Genomic DNA, 15,318 nt, shown 5'->3' on the forward strand with positions numbered 1-15,318 from the left:
TTGGTCATGGTCAACAGGCCATACAGTAAATGTGCATAGACATATCTGTTTACATGCATCTTCATATATACTCATATTCCTCTTTGTTAAACTGAGAGAACTGGCTTCCATCACTTTTATTTTGATGTTCGCTCAAGTCTCTTCAGCTAACAGAACTGTCATTTTTACATTTAAACACACCCCTGGAAAAAAATTACGAAGCGAGTCGCTACTAGCTTTTTTAAAAGCTAACCTTGTTTAGACTTTTTATTATAATTTATACAGAGATAATCAACAATCGTACGTAGCAGCAAGGCATAGCTCACAATCAGTATCACTTAATGTAATATCACATACATGACTAGTCAGTATGTTCGTGTAATTACTCAGTCACCTACAATGTAAGGGAGGTAACTAAAATAGTAATTCCTAAATAAATATGTAAGAGTTATGTGCCCTTGAACAATGATGTTAAAGCAACTATGGTACATTTTGTTTCCAAATATTCTGAAACTCATAAGCTCTGAATGGTTGAAGTAGGATCATATTTCAGTTATTTGCAAATACTTTTTAACAATGGCATAAGACCATGACTCAAAGTGACTTAAATTTTATAAGCAATATGGTAGTAACTTCCATCTTAGGGGATAAATAAACACTTAATATACAACTCAATACAAAAACATATAATTTTTAAGGCTTAAACATGTGTTATTATTCCGGTATAATAGATATACTTTAATATTGAACATATTTAACTTGGTCAGTATCTACCACATTTGAAGGCATTATCTCCTGCACAGATAAACTTGAGAAATGTGTTCTTAAATGCTTCAACCCTTTCTCTGTTATTTGTCTTTTACTTTTCTCCTCTTTCAATTCTTTCTCCAATAGTTTCACTTGTTCTTTTAGATCATGAATAGCTTTCCTGCACTGAGTTCTTATTTTATCCTCCGCTGCAAGTTTCTCTGCAAGCGCCTCCTTTCTTAAATTATCCAGCTTCATTTGAATACGGCCTCTTTCCATTCTCTCTTTATCTGTCATAACACGGTTATCATGCAGTTCTTTAACCATGTCAGATTGATCAGTTTTAATTTCTCTTATGACTTCTTCCATAGCACCTACTTTAGCTGTCAAATATTTCACTTCTTCGGTAAGGCTTTCCACATGAATATTTAGTCTTTTATTAGCTTTATGAGCTTCTCGAAGTTTCAGTCTTTGACTCTCCATTGTTTGTTTCTGCTGGGAGGTTAATTGTTCAAGCTCGTTATTTCGTTTCGTAGTCTCCCTATAACATACCATGGCATCTATACTTTGTTGTTTGAGTGATTTGTAAGCCTCGCGTAACACACTGATCTCATTGGTGTCCCATATACACGAGTCATTTACATCCACTGTTACCTGACCGGGACGTAACACACTTTCTGTAACTGCTGAAATGATCAAATATGTTACAGTTAGTTAATCAACACTTTAAGTAGTAGTTGTAGTGGTTAACATTGAACAAAATTTTAAATCAAATCGAGCCTGCAACATTTTTAATTTTGCCATGCTGGGCTTTCTTTATTGGTTCAGTTTTTCTCTATTTTAATCCTCTACTTCTTTTGAAATTTAGAAATAAGGACACTTGCATGTACATTGTATATATAATTATCTGGCTTCATTTCTTTATTTGGATTCACTAGCTTTTATTTCATTTTCCACAATGTCAATATTGAAACAAGTTATTTGGAAAATATCATACATAGGAAAATTAAAGCCTTAAAGGCCCATTATGCCACAGAAATGTTGTTTCTTTTTTTTTTTTTTTTTTTCTTTTTTTTTTTTAATTTTCTCAAAAGCCTTTTCTTAAGTGCCCTGTTATTTCAAAAAAGTTACTCATTGGCCAGATACCTGATCCATCTGTTTCTTCTGTTGCTTTTTGGCAATGTAGTAGAAAAATAATAACTTAGTATTGAGTATGGAAGTCAAAATACTACTTTGTTTAAACTTTGCTTCTTTTATGACCAAAAATTTCACATACAGCGCTACTTTCATTTTCATTAAGCTTTAAAACCATTATCTAAGCAGTATCATATTCATTATTATTGGCTTTTTTTTCAAAAGGAGTAAAAATTTATATGTTTCTGAGGCTTAAAGTGTCTTTAATCTGCAAGAACAAAAAGTGTTTAACCTTTGCCACTTACTAGAATACAGTCAGCTAAGTCAGTGTAGTTTGTATATGAGGCTTTTTTTTGGGGGGGGGGGGGGGGGTAACTTTTGTATACTGATATAGTAATAGCTTAAACTTTGAACTGTTCCAAATTCAGAACTGGGACAAAATCCATTGCACAAATTCCACTAGTTAATACATTTTTTAAATTTTATAACTCCAACCTGGCAATATTTCTGGCTGATCCTGTGTTTTTACTGCCTGTTTTAAAGCAGACTTAGTTCTCTCCTCTCTTTGTTGTTTCCTCATTTCTTCATCTAGGACAGTCATCATATGTACTTTTTCATACACCTATAAATAAAAATAATCAGATACAGTGGAACCTGTGTAATCTGAACCTGTGCAAACAAAAAAATCCAGATTATTAATTCATATTTATTGTAGAAGTGAGGTATATTATTGTGTATCAAGGTATTTTTGATAGAAAAAATATTTTGTTTCATAATTTTTCAATTTATATATGTCACATTTTAGAACTGCTCACTATTTAGGGGAGAAGATGTGTATGGAGCTGGATAGCTCAGTCAATAGAGCCATGGTATGGTATTCTGAGGGTCCTGGGTTCGAGTCCGAGGTTGCACATTTCCTCGCCCTGTGTCATTTAACGCTAAACAGTAATTGAACAGTTCTGAATTGTGACATAGTCATAAAATTAGCTTCAACATATGTCCAGATCACACAAAACTTCTAATACCAAATGAAGCATCTAGGAGGTTTCATAATTGTAATTTTACCGGAAAAAAAAGAAGACAATAATGCTCATTGCTGTCAGTATCTATGGCATAGTAATGAACCTTGTATAATAACCTAAATTCATGACTCAGAATGCATGAGTAAAGTTTCTAGTGAAAACCTTCAGTGGAAGATGAGGTCAGATATCTTAATAATTTACCTTTCGTACTGCTTCTGGATCATGTACAGAGATATGTTTCACTCTGGGTTTGTTTTTAGGGTCTTCTTCATGAGACACAAGATCTTCTATTGTTGCCCCAAATACTGGCTCAAACAAGTCACCAACCCAGTCATGCCATTCTGCTTGAGGCTTTTTATCTGTATCCATTATTGCTGGAAAATATAAGACAATATTTGTTTTTTGACTGAAATAAATACACCTATAAACACTTTTCATATGAACTAGGTAAATATCCGAGGTATATCGAGTGAAAAAATAAGAGTTGTTTCCCTTATCTTCGAGTAAAATTGGTATCTCATACGCTAAAACAATACAAATTAAGCCATTTTTAAACCGCTAGTTTGTTGTGATTAAATGTCCGATTTTAAAAATTAATACATCTATGGAAAGATTGGGATCTTAGCTTTGTCACAGTATATAATTTTACGTATCTTTTGACACCAAAGTATTTAAATTAACTGTTAAACCTACCATATGTCAGCCCATTTTACATACGATTTATATAGTGAGATACGCAACCGGTTATCTTTACTCGAAAACCTACTGATAAGAAAAGCCTGTCGTCTGCTACTTGGGGAAAGTGTTTATCGGTGTATTGTGGTAGTAATAGAATGCAAAATGAACTACATTTCGAGAAATGGACTTATGGCCTGTGAAATGAATTTGTTTTTATAAGTGATGCGTTTTTCGCCATTTTTATTAACTTACACTTTGCATATGACATAAAACTACAAAAAGTCCAACTTATTGTACTGTGTGACAAGATAATTGTGTCTGGGCAATCTGACCCAGAACCTAGCTTTCGCATGTAAATAAATTTTGACTATTTTCAAATATACGAGCATAGATAATGAAAAAAGTATTGCCAAATTGTTTAAATTGTAATTTTATGTAATAAATCACTTGTTTGTTATCAAAAATGATATTCATTAATACACTTAAACCACAAATTAAAATAAAAGACAAATGTGGATTTTGTAGGTGAAAAGTCCATTTCGCATTTTATTACTAAACTGTAAACTGTTATTGTCATAATTCAGCTGCTAAAAAGAGTTATGTTATTGACTTTCATCTCTTAATTTTCATTATTCAAGCAGTTTCCGTATGAAAGATGTGAAATTGTAGTTTGTATTTGCACAAATCCATCCCGTCCGAAATAAAGAATGAAATAAAATTATCCGAAAACTGTGACAGTATAAGTAAACAAAACATATTTATCATTTATATTAAACATTATAAGGCAATGAAAAAGAAGATCAAACCTGTTTTAACTCAAAGTGTATAGCTATTGATAAGTCGGCATTAAATTTTTAACAGTGTTTTGGTTTTTAATTTCAATGACAGGTTCAGACAAAACATCAAATTCGATTGAGATAAAGCAGGGGTCCCGGAATCCGGTATCGTGTCTACGGAGGCGGCCCACTGAATTTTCGTACTATACTGTATACATCACATCTAAGACTAAATTCTGGACACAACATATTCCGTACAGACATTTGGTGGCTATAACTTTCAACAACAATACTATCCAACTAAATTTAGCACAAAAAATAATTAGCCCTTGGAATTTTTCTGTAGCTTTTAATTTAACTATAAACACGGATTTATGTAATATAAATCCGTGCTATAAACAACTGGGGTGTATTCTGGTTAAAAGTAATATCAAAATTACAGTGGTGTATCTGTGAAAAATGTATGTCCGTAAATGGCTAACTGATCATTTCTGTCTATGAATAATATTGTTGAGTTAATAGATAGATATATATATATATTCCTTATACGCGTATGTATATAAAGTTAAAAATCTTCTAAAAAAAAGCCAGAGCTAGAGCTTAGATATTTAGCATGAAACATCTTGTAGTGGTGTCTACCAAGTTTAATTGTTCAAATAAATTGGCCCCGTTTTTACGAGTAACTGATAACTTACTCTACAGTTTAGTGGTGAGTATCCCCGCCTGTCACGCGGTAGACCGGGGTTCATTTCCCCGTCGGGGAGCCATTTGTAACCGGGGATAAATGATTGAAGACTTGCTTCTATTTCATCATTTTATTGTTGGACATACAAAAACGAGCCTACAAACAAAATACAAAGGAATAACAAATAATTGATTTACAAAATAATAAAAGTAAAAACAAAAGTAAAAACAAAACATAAATATCAATAATACTATACAGGCTTTAGCTTAGATATTTGCCATAGAAACCATTGGCTTCCAATAGCAACCAGTGACTTCCTTAGCAAATATTGACTTTCCATAGCAACCAGTGACTTCCCATAGTAACCAGTGACTCACATAGTAATCATTGACCTTCGATACCAACCATAGACTGCTTAAACACTAAATGACTTGTCATAGCAACCAGTGACTTTCCATAGCCACCATTGACTTTCATAGCAACTTTCCATAGCAACCAGTGACTTTCCTTATCACGTATTGACTTCCATAGCAACCAGTGACTATCCATAGCTACCATTGACTTCCAAAGTAATCAGTGACTTTCCATAGCAACCATATACTCCCATAGCAACCAGTGTCCATAGCAAAACTAACCCATAGTGACTCACATGGCAACCATTGACTTTTCAAAGCAACCAATGATTTTATAGCACCCATTGACTATTCATAAAAAATGACCTCTCCAGACAAACATCCTCTTCAAAACTATCTGCTCCAAAAACCAAAATCAAAGATGGCGGCTTTATATTGACAAAGAAGGGGAAAAAAGTATCTACAGTAATGACCTCCACTACTCATAGCAACCATTGTCTTTTCATATGATCCAAATACTTTCTGTTAGAACCATTCACTGTAACTTGTGTCAGTATCTCTATTTTGAATGTTTTCGCCATGTGACTAAAAAGTCATGTGAGTTGAAACTATTTGCCTAACTACCTACAGAGGCGACGGTGTGCAAGAGATTGAAATAAACAGCAGGTGTCAAGTGCCGTGTGGTAGCTGTAAAAAGTTGCCCGTACTTCACTTCAGTGTTGTTATATTTTTCTGGTCCTTCGGGATCATTGATGCCAGCACTATTAAGTGTTGAGAATTGAGTACCGCTCAAACCGGTGCTAGGGGGCGTGAGGGATGTTGCACGTATTCATTATCCCTCATGTACAGACTCAATCAAACCGAGTCTGCAATTCTCTTTTAATTTTGTTGTGATTAATGCTTCCGAGGGATCACTTTGTTTCCAGATTTTTAAACTTCACAACAGCAGGTGTCAAGTGCCGTGTGGCCGCTGTAAAAAGTTGTTGAGAATTGAGTACCGCTCAAACCGGTGACTGACGTCCAAAATTTGATGCTTTTAAAACAGATGCAGATGATAATGAAGAAATATACCCAGAAATAAATTGAAAAAAAGCATTGTAGCCCGAAAATCGTTTATTAATTTTGGGTCATTTTACAATTACATGTAGAATGATTATATGGACGAATTGAATGACCAGATTGTCTGAAATTTTGCACACAATTTATTAGTCTAGACTTACATCATACGGAGCATTAACCTCGAAAAATTATTTTCAGTCCACTCAAATAAAAAACCTCTGTGAGTCCCTTTAAATATGTATGACGTATCAGGCGATCTTGTGTCATCTAACCATATATCATCTTTATATTTGGAAATTCAGTTAAGTATCATAAACAAACTATTACGATACATTCAACAACCTATTGTTGATGTCTTCACTATAAATAAAAAAACAGCATTCTGTTTATTTAATTATGATTTATTAGATATTGCACAGAAAAAAAACGTTGGAAACCCGGAATAGCAAAAAATCTTTAAAAAATATGTATTCATACATCAAATCTTATAACAATTGTTTTACTACAATAAAAAAGTTGTACATGTATATTGTTCTTTAAATACACAAGTATATTTTCATTTCAAAGTAGATATAGAATAAGCTAGTGAACATGTTTAAAATTCATACATATATATAAATGTGCACATATTATATGTATTATAAATATGAAATACTTGTTTGGTAAATACTGAACTGTAAGAGATGATAAATAAAACATAATGTAATGATAATATTTACAATGTTGTTAATTGTTGTTTTTGTTGTTGTTGTTTTGTTGTTGTTGCTGCTACTACTGCTGTTGATGTATTTTTTTAGTCAAACCGGCATTATGAAGGTCACACGGTGACTTTCCAGATTAACTGGTGAACCGATCTTTCGAAATGACTATGCCATATGATGTGGATCTCGTGATATTGACCACGTTCTGTTGTGTTCGTATGTATCCTAAGAGCGGACATATAATTATCATGCCTGCTATTTTTGTTTATCATAGTTCTTTAAATGAATGAAAGAAAGAATGAATGAATGAATGAATGAATGAATGGATGGATGAATGAATGAATGAATGAATGAATGAATGAATGAATGAATGAATGAATGAATGAATGAATGAATGAATGAATGAATGAATGAATGAATGAATGAATGAATGAATGAATGAATGAATGAATATGGATATCATACGTATCTATGTTTATAAACAATGTGTATATATAACACATGGACTGAAATAAATTCCAGCTTAATGCTACCAGCAGAATTAATGATATTTATATACGATAAAGTCTATTCAGCAAAGCATCATTGTACTTCGCTGACCTGCATATGATCTTCTCCACATTGAGGATTTTCTGTCAATTTCTTTGTTCCCATCTTGTACTTTTCTGTATTCAGTTTCGTCGAACTCTAGATGGCAACCCCATGAGCACATTTGGCAAATACGAGTTCTTTTGAAAGCATGCATATAGTCGTTGGATGGTGTTTTCTGTAGAAAACCGGCGGCATTGACAAAAGACGTGTCTGCAAAGGGAATGTGTGTCCTTTTTGCTTTGGGTCCAATTGTGGGTCCAATTGTAGGTAGGATAAATTCCGTTTTTATTTCACGATAATCGTACTTTCTTTTCATCATGGGAACACACAATACATAAAGAAGCGAAATCGAAAATGCAAGTGCTATATTTTCCGACATTTCATTGCCCTCTGATTTTATGTTTATAGTACCTTTATTAAAATTAATTTCAGCTGACTCTATGTCACAAGTATAATCATTTCCTATCTTTCTTTTCACTTGGAAAGTCGTTGTTTTGCAAGTAGAAAACTTGAAGAACCTAAGGAACAGTGCTCCATGATTGTCGTCGCAAATGGCAATTTCTGAAATACATGCTTCACATATAAAACATAATATGTATGCAACAATGGGAACAATAATGACAGATGTCAAATTGCGACATATTCACTGTATTCCGAGGAGTTAGTTTTCTACTGTCATGATCGTGTTTAGTGTTTATAAAAAATTAAAAAGAATTTACAAAAGCAGATGTAAATATGAACGAAAGTCTAACAGTAATGCTTTCCTCCAAAAAAATTCTAACATCGGCCAATATTGTAGCAAATCGGTTATTTCCGGAACGTTACTTTTTTCAAAAATCTTGGGCATTTGATTATTAACAATCCTTAATCGTTTTGTACTAAATTTTGGTTGTGAACGGTAAAAATCATTGTATACATTAGATTGTGGAAATGACCGATTTATTACGATATTGGTCGAAGTAAGAAACTTTTTGGCGGGAAAGCATTGAGAGTTCTGACGTCTTTCAGCCGTTAATAAAGTTTATTAATGTTATATCATTTATCATTTATATATCTCATTATTAATATATATACATGTAAATGACAGTTCTTAAGAAGTATCTACACTCTAAGACGCCATAAGTAATCACAAGATGAAATTGTTAACAAATGCTACGCAAGAGCTTCGGTTTTAAATTGAATAGAAATACCTTGTTGATCCCCGCCCCATCGTCCTGCTACAATACCCAGTCGCCACCGTTGTTCTTCAGAAGTATCGCCCTTTCTCCTTGCAATGGGTTCAGTGTGATTTCATCTTTGTCCACCTACAAAATATTGATTTTTTTTTTCATTTTATATATATTAAAGTATATAAAACTCATGCAAAATGCAATCAAAATTACGTACTCATATTTTCTTTTACTATATATACCTTTTTTGTAAAATTAGTTAATAATATCTGAACAAAACAGAAGTAATTATTTTGTATAAATAAGGTATACATCTGTCTACAAATGTGTTGTTGCGAAAGGCGTCAATACAAATTCGTGACGTAAATATACTTTATAACAAATGTTAGATTAAGAAATATATCATGATTTATTCATTGTTTTAATCGAAAACGACCGTATAAATTTATATATGAAAAACTCTGTCACGATCTAATCCCAGACATAAATTACTGTACTTACTTGCGAAGGAAGTGGTAGGTGATCCGAACCGATAATATGAGCAATGGCTGACATCTTGTTTTGATAAAACACTTGAATTACTGACATCATCAAGGGTCGACTATGTATACTCCTGACATGAAATACATCATTCCCGAGATGGTTTCTCAATCTGTTAATGTAATGCAATGCTTGTAAAACAGAGGGGTAAAGCTGTTACTGGATATCAGTACACGTCATATATTTGTTTGGAGAACAGTTAGTGGTGTGGATATGTTTACTTCTTTTTACGCCGATTTTTACACAAGTTTGATCATTTTATAGAGGTCAGTTCTCCTGCATAACTTAATCAGTAATTACTTATTTCTCCGCATATGACCGATTACCCAAAGATCAATTGTCCTTGCCCAATGATTGATCCAGAAACTCCTGGATTACTTATCTGATACTCCCCTTAGTACGCGGATTTACACAATTACGTTACGTTGTTTTCTTATTCTTATGTTTCGGAGAGGACTAATATAAATGTGTTTGTTATCGGATACAAATGAGTTTAATTGTATAAAAAAAAGAACGAAAAAAAAGTTTTCGCACAAAATATGTTCAAAAAAGAAAATGTTCACTGTTCAAAAAAGAAAATGTTCACTATGAATTCTTTTTTCATAATCATTCAACCAATAAGAGAAAGCGAAGAATAAACTGGCCAATACAAGCATTTTTAAGGGTAAAAACTTTCCTTCTTAATTTCTGCAAAATGGCACAAGAAAACAGTAGTATATTCAAAATCACAATAAATTGGTCAGACAAATGGTGATCATCTGTCAATTCTCGGGAATAATGCAATACATATTCTATTTACCTGTGTGACGCAACCTCGCAATAATTATCACTCCCACGAGGATATTGCTGCAGCCCAATAGGTCCTAAAAACTGCTTGTGGTGTCGAGGAATACTTGATGGTCTGTATTTACCCGGTTCAAGGGTCAACATAGCTTGATCGAACCCTAGCTGCTTTATAGATATGGTCAAATCTAGTCGAATGTTGTGACCTAACGAAACGGGAACGTCAATGTGCCTATCATTGCCTAGGTTTCTAGAATTTTCTAACCAAGGTAAGAGGTTCACAACGTTTGATGCCATGACTGTTTTCAAACCAAGACCAACTGGTGCTTCTAGCATTATCAACATTTTGCAATCAGTCGATGTTTCGAAGACATATTGGCCGACATTTTTCCATTTCATTGTTGTATTTTGTAGTCTTGATATAGTTTGATATTCCAAAGAAAACACGTGTTCAGCGCGCGTTTTGTCAGCTAAACTCCACAACGATAAGGTTACCGCCCTTCTGATGCGAGGCATGGAGATAGTTACATTGTCAAAAACTAATTTCGTGCGCTGCATGAATGACTGACAGTATTCTGTTTTTTCAGTTTTGTATAGAAGTCCGGCCGGTTGACTACCACGATACATAGCTCCAAAGATAGGCATTGTCTCATTGTAAAGGCTCAACCATGTATCACGTGACTGCTTGTCAGCATTTAATCTGTCTTCCTCAGTTCTGTGGTCAATTGATGCACCATGGTTTAAAAAGTAACCAACGATCCTCGTCACATCTTCTTTGTATATCACTGGATTAAGCTGATGTGCATGCCAAAACAAATCTATGTCATAACTTGGTTCTAGAAAAGCATTTGGTAATTTTGCTTTCGCGTATAAGAATTGTTTGTATCTTAGATGACTAGTGTTAAGGTATTTCCTGTTTTTGTAATGTGGCAATGAAACTTGATAATAGAGGTCCATTTGCCTTTTAGAGGCTGCTAGAATATCATATGTAATTTTAGAGTGATATGTATCTATAGCAACCGTGTCAAACGGTTCTCTGTAGTCAATTGTGAAAGGTTCCTGGTACTTTCCAATTTTTTCCAGCCAGTATCTCTGCGACTTCCTTTGCTCCTTATAGAACCGTCTCGCTCCTAACATTGTATGCTTGACTGTTGAACCAACTATTTCTCTGCAATCTCTTTCGTATGCGTTTGGGTTTAACATATGACAATGCCACGCCCATTCCACATCAAGGGGCGGAGCTAAGAATTCGTTTGGGTACTCTGCTGCAAGGGGAAGCCAGTATTTTTCATATCTATATACTGCTCGTTTCAATGTCGATGACTTATTCAATTCTGGTATATCATTTACAGTTTTAAGAAACTCTATAACGTGAATAGCCTGTTCATTTAGGTTGGTCCCAAATGTTATTTCACTTGCGGCCCGTATATTTTGCATTGTGGTAACCTTAAAATAATGTAAATTTTGTATATATACGAAAAGTAGAAATGATTTATAATATTCTAAATTCTTGAATATGTGCATAGCATTTAATATACACCTGGAAATAAGTTAAGCACATCCCAGAAATTTAAAATTAGTTGTGATTGAAAGAACTGTCGTGAGATGACGACTTAATGTAATTTGATAAGTAGCTATACCACTTGAGTTTACTTTATTCTTAACCAAATTATTGAAGCATAAGTAAATGTGTTGTTTTTACCAAAAAATATAAGTGTTTATAAGCATGGTGTTGGAGCGTTTACAAAACATTTACTGGTGGATATTTTTGTTAAATGTTGACGATTACGTAACCTTAAATGACATTATGTAGCCAAATTTTTAATAACGTGTATAATCGTCACGTGCCTAGATGAAAGCCTCAACCCTTCTCCTCATACAACCAGCGAGGCGTCTAATGCAATTTTGAGCTACATTTTGCCATTCTTGGTGGAGAGCTTGTCCCAGTTGTTGCAGGTTGACTACAGGTGGTTTGTACCATTGCCCAAAATAAATTTTTAAAATTTCAGTTGTGGTCATGTCAAAATTGGGGCAAAATGCCGACTGTGCTAAACTTATTTCCAGGTGTGTATATATATAGCGACACATCTTTACAAATTAACCTACAAAATTGAAGTTTAAACTTACATAAACAGATAGTCTTTTGACTGTTTAATAGAAATCTTAAAATAAACAAATGATGAAAAAGAAATACTCAAATTTCAAATTTGTGACAATGTGTTAAACCAGTATAAATCTTATCATCGTGAAATGGATTTTTGTCGAATGTCAGGTCGGTGAAATATAATTTACTATCATGACTGTTGATTTTCTGTACAAGCTACTTACACATATATTTTCTTATCATCTGCTTATGTAAAGTATAATCGGCAATATTGCGCAGGTATTCTATTCTTATTGTTAAGGTTTTTCCGCTCGAGTTAACTTATGCAAACTTTAACTACCAAAACACTGCGGTTAGATTTTATTTGAAAAAAAAATCTAAACTAAACGTGAGAATTTTTCGCTTAATTAAAAATAGTACAAATATAACGTCACGTTCGTGACGTCACGATTTGAACAATACGAAAAAATGATGGATTTAGCTCAATACAGGATTGGAGCAGTACCTCTAGACGCTTGCAGAAATCATGATCACAAAATAGACAAATATCGTTTTTTTCGCCGATTTTTACATTTTTCCTTGATTATCGTACTTGATTCGGTGTGAAAAGATGAATTAGACCTGTTAAAGTTCATTCCGTTGGGTAAAAAGACAAGATTTTAGCATTTTATCATTCAAGCGCCTTGTCCGGTATATACCGGAATACGGTATTTAGTGTGGTGCTCCAATTCTTTTTTTAGTCACAGCCAAAAATGATACGCACTACGTATTATTTAGTAAATTATATACGTAATTCCTCTAGACACCTTATACGTTTAAAATAAAGATAGTTTTCAAATTTACTGCTTAAGATATCCATTTATGATTGCCTAGACGACCCTTTGGTAACACGTGTAAATACATGTACATGTATCTTAAATGAGCGGCAGCCGCGTCATGACAAAACCAACATAGTGGGTTTGCGACCAGCATGGATCCAGACCAGCCTGCGCCTCCGCGCAGTCTGATCAGGATCCCTGCTGTTCGCTATCAGTTTCTCTACTTGTTAAAGGGTTTGTAAGCGAACAGCATGGATCCTGATATTACAGATATCCTGATATGGATATTACATTATATTATATTATATTTTATTTTATTTTATTTTATTTTATTTATTTATGTTACATCGCATTTCTTACTAAGATATATTTCATTTTCACGTGAGAAAAAAAATGAAAAAAAAAAAAAAATGAAAATTTACATGCTTACCTGTTCTTTCCCCAAATGTATGAATTATAATAGATATTCCAATCCGTCATTCGATTTATACCTCGAATGTTGACTGGGACGTATTTTTAACATCAATTTCCTAGAAGAATGTGCAGAACCAATCAAATGAGTCTAGTCATGAATAGCTTATTATGTAATCATGTTTTTCCTAATGTTCTGACGATAGCAGCACAAATAGCCGAAAGTGTACATGTACACTGATAAACGCACATGATGATGTGTTTTATTCATTATAAAATTGGTTACGTGTAAATAGTAATGATTTCATATATCGAACTTATTTGTTACATTATATTCATATTTGAACATTTTTTAACCCCTCCTACTTGCTGGAAAAGAAAGTGATAAGCCTGTGCCACCAGTAAGGTCAGGCCAATTCACACAATCTGCACAGACACAACACCATTGGTTGTTTAAATTTCAAACAGTTCATGGATGAATCCTTCACATGAATCCGGCAGGTTTAAGTGTATTAAGCTATATATCTTCTGTTTGTTTTTTTTTCTATTTGCTCTATTCATTTTGATAATATTAATATTAATAATAATAATAATAATAATTATAATAATGATTATAATTATAATATTATCATAATTATCATTATTATTATTTTCATTTTTATTATTATTATTATTATTATTATTATTATTATTATTATTATTATTATTATTATTATTATTATGATGTCTTTCTCACAAAGAATTATTCAAAATACCTGTTTAAAAAATATGTTGGATTTTTTATTTTTAGAGCCAATCATACATGTAAGAAACCATTGCCTAGCAATAGAACCTACTTAAATAACTGCATAATATTTTGTTCTTGAACATTTTATTCTGTCTGTGTAAAACATTCATGCGCGCTAAATATTCTATGTTACAGATCTTAGGGCTATTGAAAACGGAAACAAGAAAGCTTTAACCGTTTACAATTTTTATAGAAAATGTTTCATAAGATATAGCTTTCAAGATAAAACAAATACACTTATAAAATTAATTTCAGCTTATTTAAGGACATTTTTTTGGTTGAACTTAATTATACTAAATTATATTAGAACGTTAATAACCGAGCACGTTTTAATGTATGGACTGGCACAGAGGGGCCATAAGAAACGTTTTATTTATCACGTGAATACGTGATAACTACCACTTGGGCACGTGTTTAATATTACTTCCGCTAGCGTTAACTTAATATACTCACACAATGCTTTTAATATTATCTTTAGTTTCTATATATGTTCTGTACATTATTAGGATCTGATATGATTGTATTTTATTAAGCCGATTGATTTATTGGCGTGTTTTTGTGAATGTATGTGGAGAGTCTCATAAAACACGGCCTTGGGAATTAATTACTTGGGAAATATCTGAAATGAAAACAAATCCCTGCGTTTTGCAGGATGCAGGCTCTATTTATACGATTCATAGGAATGGTGTTGTCTGATGTGTTTGGGAGACAAAATGCAGTGCTTGACCAATGGTCAGAGTCAAAATATATTGTGTGTAGCAGGTATAGTGTAAATGGTGGGAGGAAAAGTCATGAATGAACAGAGTACATGTTTGTTTGATAGGCTGCCAATATATTAGTATAGGAATATTTTACTTTATCATTAAATAGCCCTGATAATTTAATAAAAAAAACTCTGTAAATGTATGACTGCATGTTAAGTGGATTAAACATTTTATTGAAAATGGGGCGTCCGTAGCTGTGTGTTTAAGTTCGTTGACT

At 33.1% G+C, this 15,318-nt stretch overlaps 2 protein-coding genes across 3 annotated transcripts; both read right to left on the reverse strand.

Moving 5' to 3' along the window:
• Positions 1 to 644: 644 nt before the first annotated feature.
• LOC132722801 (coiled-coil domain-containing protein 160 homolog) lies at positions 645 to 4,524 on the reverse strand. Of its 2 annotated transcripts, none has more exons than XM_060707365.1 (4): positions 4,367 to 4,524; positions 3,084 to 3,256; positions 2,356 to 2,482; positions 645 to 1,409 (listed from the first exon to the last, which is right to left on the reverse strand). In XM_060707365.1, the coding sequence occupies exons 2-4, from the start codon at positions 3,249 to 3,251 to the stop codon at positions 718 to 720; spliced, it is 987 nt and encodes a 328-aa protein (XP_060563348.1). In that variant the 5' UTR covers positions 3,252 to 3,256; positions 4,367 to 4,524; the 3' UTR covers positions 645 to 717. The 2 variants fall into 2 exon arrangements, with proteins under 2 accessions (XP_060563348.1, XP_060563347.1); XM_060707364.1 differs by having other exon boundaries at positions 645 to 1,412.
• A 2,294-nt stretch (positions 4,525 to 6,818) lies between these two features.
• LOC132722802 (uncharacterized) lies at positions 6,819 to 11,714 on the reverse strand. Its single transcript, XM_060707366.1, has 4 exons — positions 10,234 to 11,714; positions 9,396 to 9,546; positions 8,916 to 9,029; positions 6,819 to 8,286 (listed from the first exon to the last, which is right to left on the reverse strand). The coding sequence occupies exons 1-3, from the start codon at positions 11,652 to 11,654 to the stop codon at positions 8,943 to 8,945; spliced, it is 1,659 nt and encodes a 552-aa protein (XP_060563349.1). The 5' UTR covers positions 11,655 to 11,714; the 3' UTR covers positions 6,819 to 8,286; positions 8,916 to 8,942.
• Positions 11,715 to 15,318: the final 3,604 nt, after the last annotated feature.

The sequence above is a fragment of the Ruditapes philippinarum genome, unplaced genomic scaffold (genome assembly GCF_026571515.1).
Source record: "Ruditapes philippinarum isolate M1 unplaced genomic scaffold, ASM2657151v2 ctg738_1_1_1_1, whole genome shotgun sequence".
In the NCBI taxonomy this organism is placed as follows: Eukaryota; Metazoa; Mollusca; class Bivalvia; order Venerida; family Veneridae; genus Ruditapes; species Ruditapes philippinarum.

What these genes read in the sequence shown, in the direction of transcription:
- LOC132722801 (XM_060707364.1), bottom strand. Translation starts at nt 3,251, where the DNA reads ATGGATACAGATAAAAAGCCTCAAGCAGAATGGCATGACTGGGTTGGT. An exon ending in ATCCAGAAGCAGTACGAAAG is followed by an intron (nt 2,483 to 3,083) that starts GTAAATTATTAA and finishes TTTTATTTATAG; the next exon opens with GTGTATGAAAAAGTACATAT. An exon ending in TCAGCCAGAAATATTGCCAG is followed by an intron (nt 1,413 to 2,355) that starts GTTGGAGTTATA and finishes TGATCATTTCAG; the next exon opens with CAGTTACAGAAAGTGTGTTA.
- LOC132722802 (XM_060707366.1), bottom strand. Translation starts at nt 11,654, where the DNA reads ATGCAAAATATACGGGCCGCAAGTGAAATAACATTTGGGACCAACCTA. An exon ending in TGCGAGGTTGCGTCACACAG is followed by an intron (nt 9,547 to 10,233) that starts GTAAATAGAATA and finishes TTACATTAACAG; the next exon opens with ATTGAGAAACCATCTCGGGA. An exon ending in ACCTACCACTTCCTTCGCAA is followed by an intron (nt 9,030 to 9,395) that starts GTAAGTACAGTA and finishes AATATTTTGTAG; the next exon opens with GTGGACAAAGATGAAATCAC.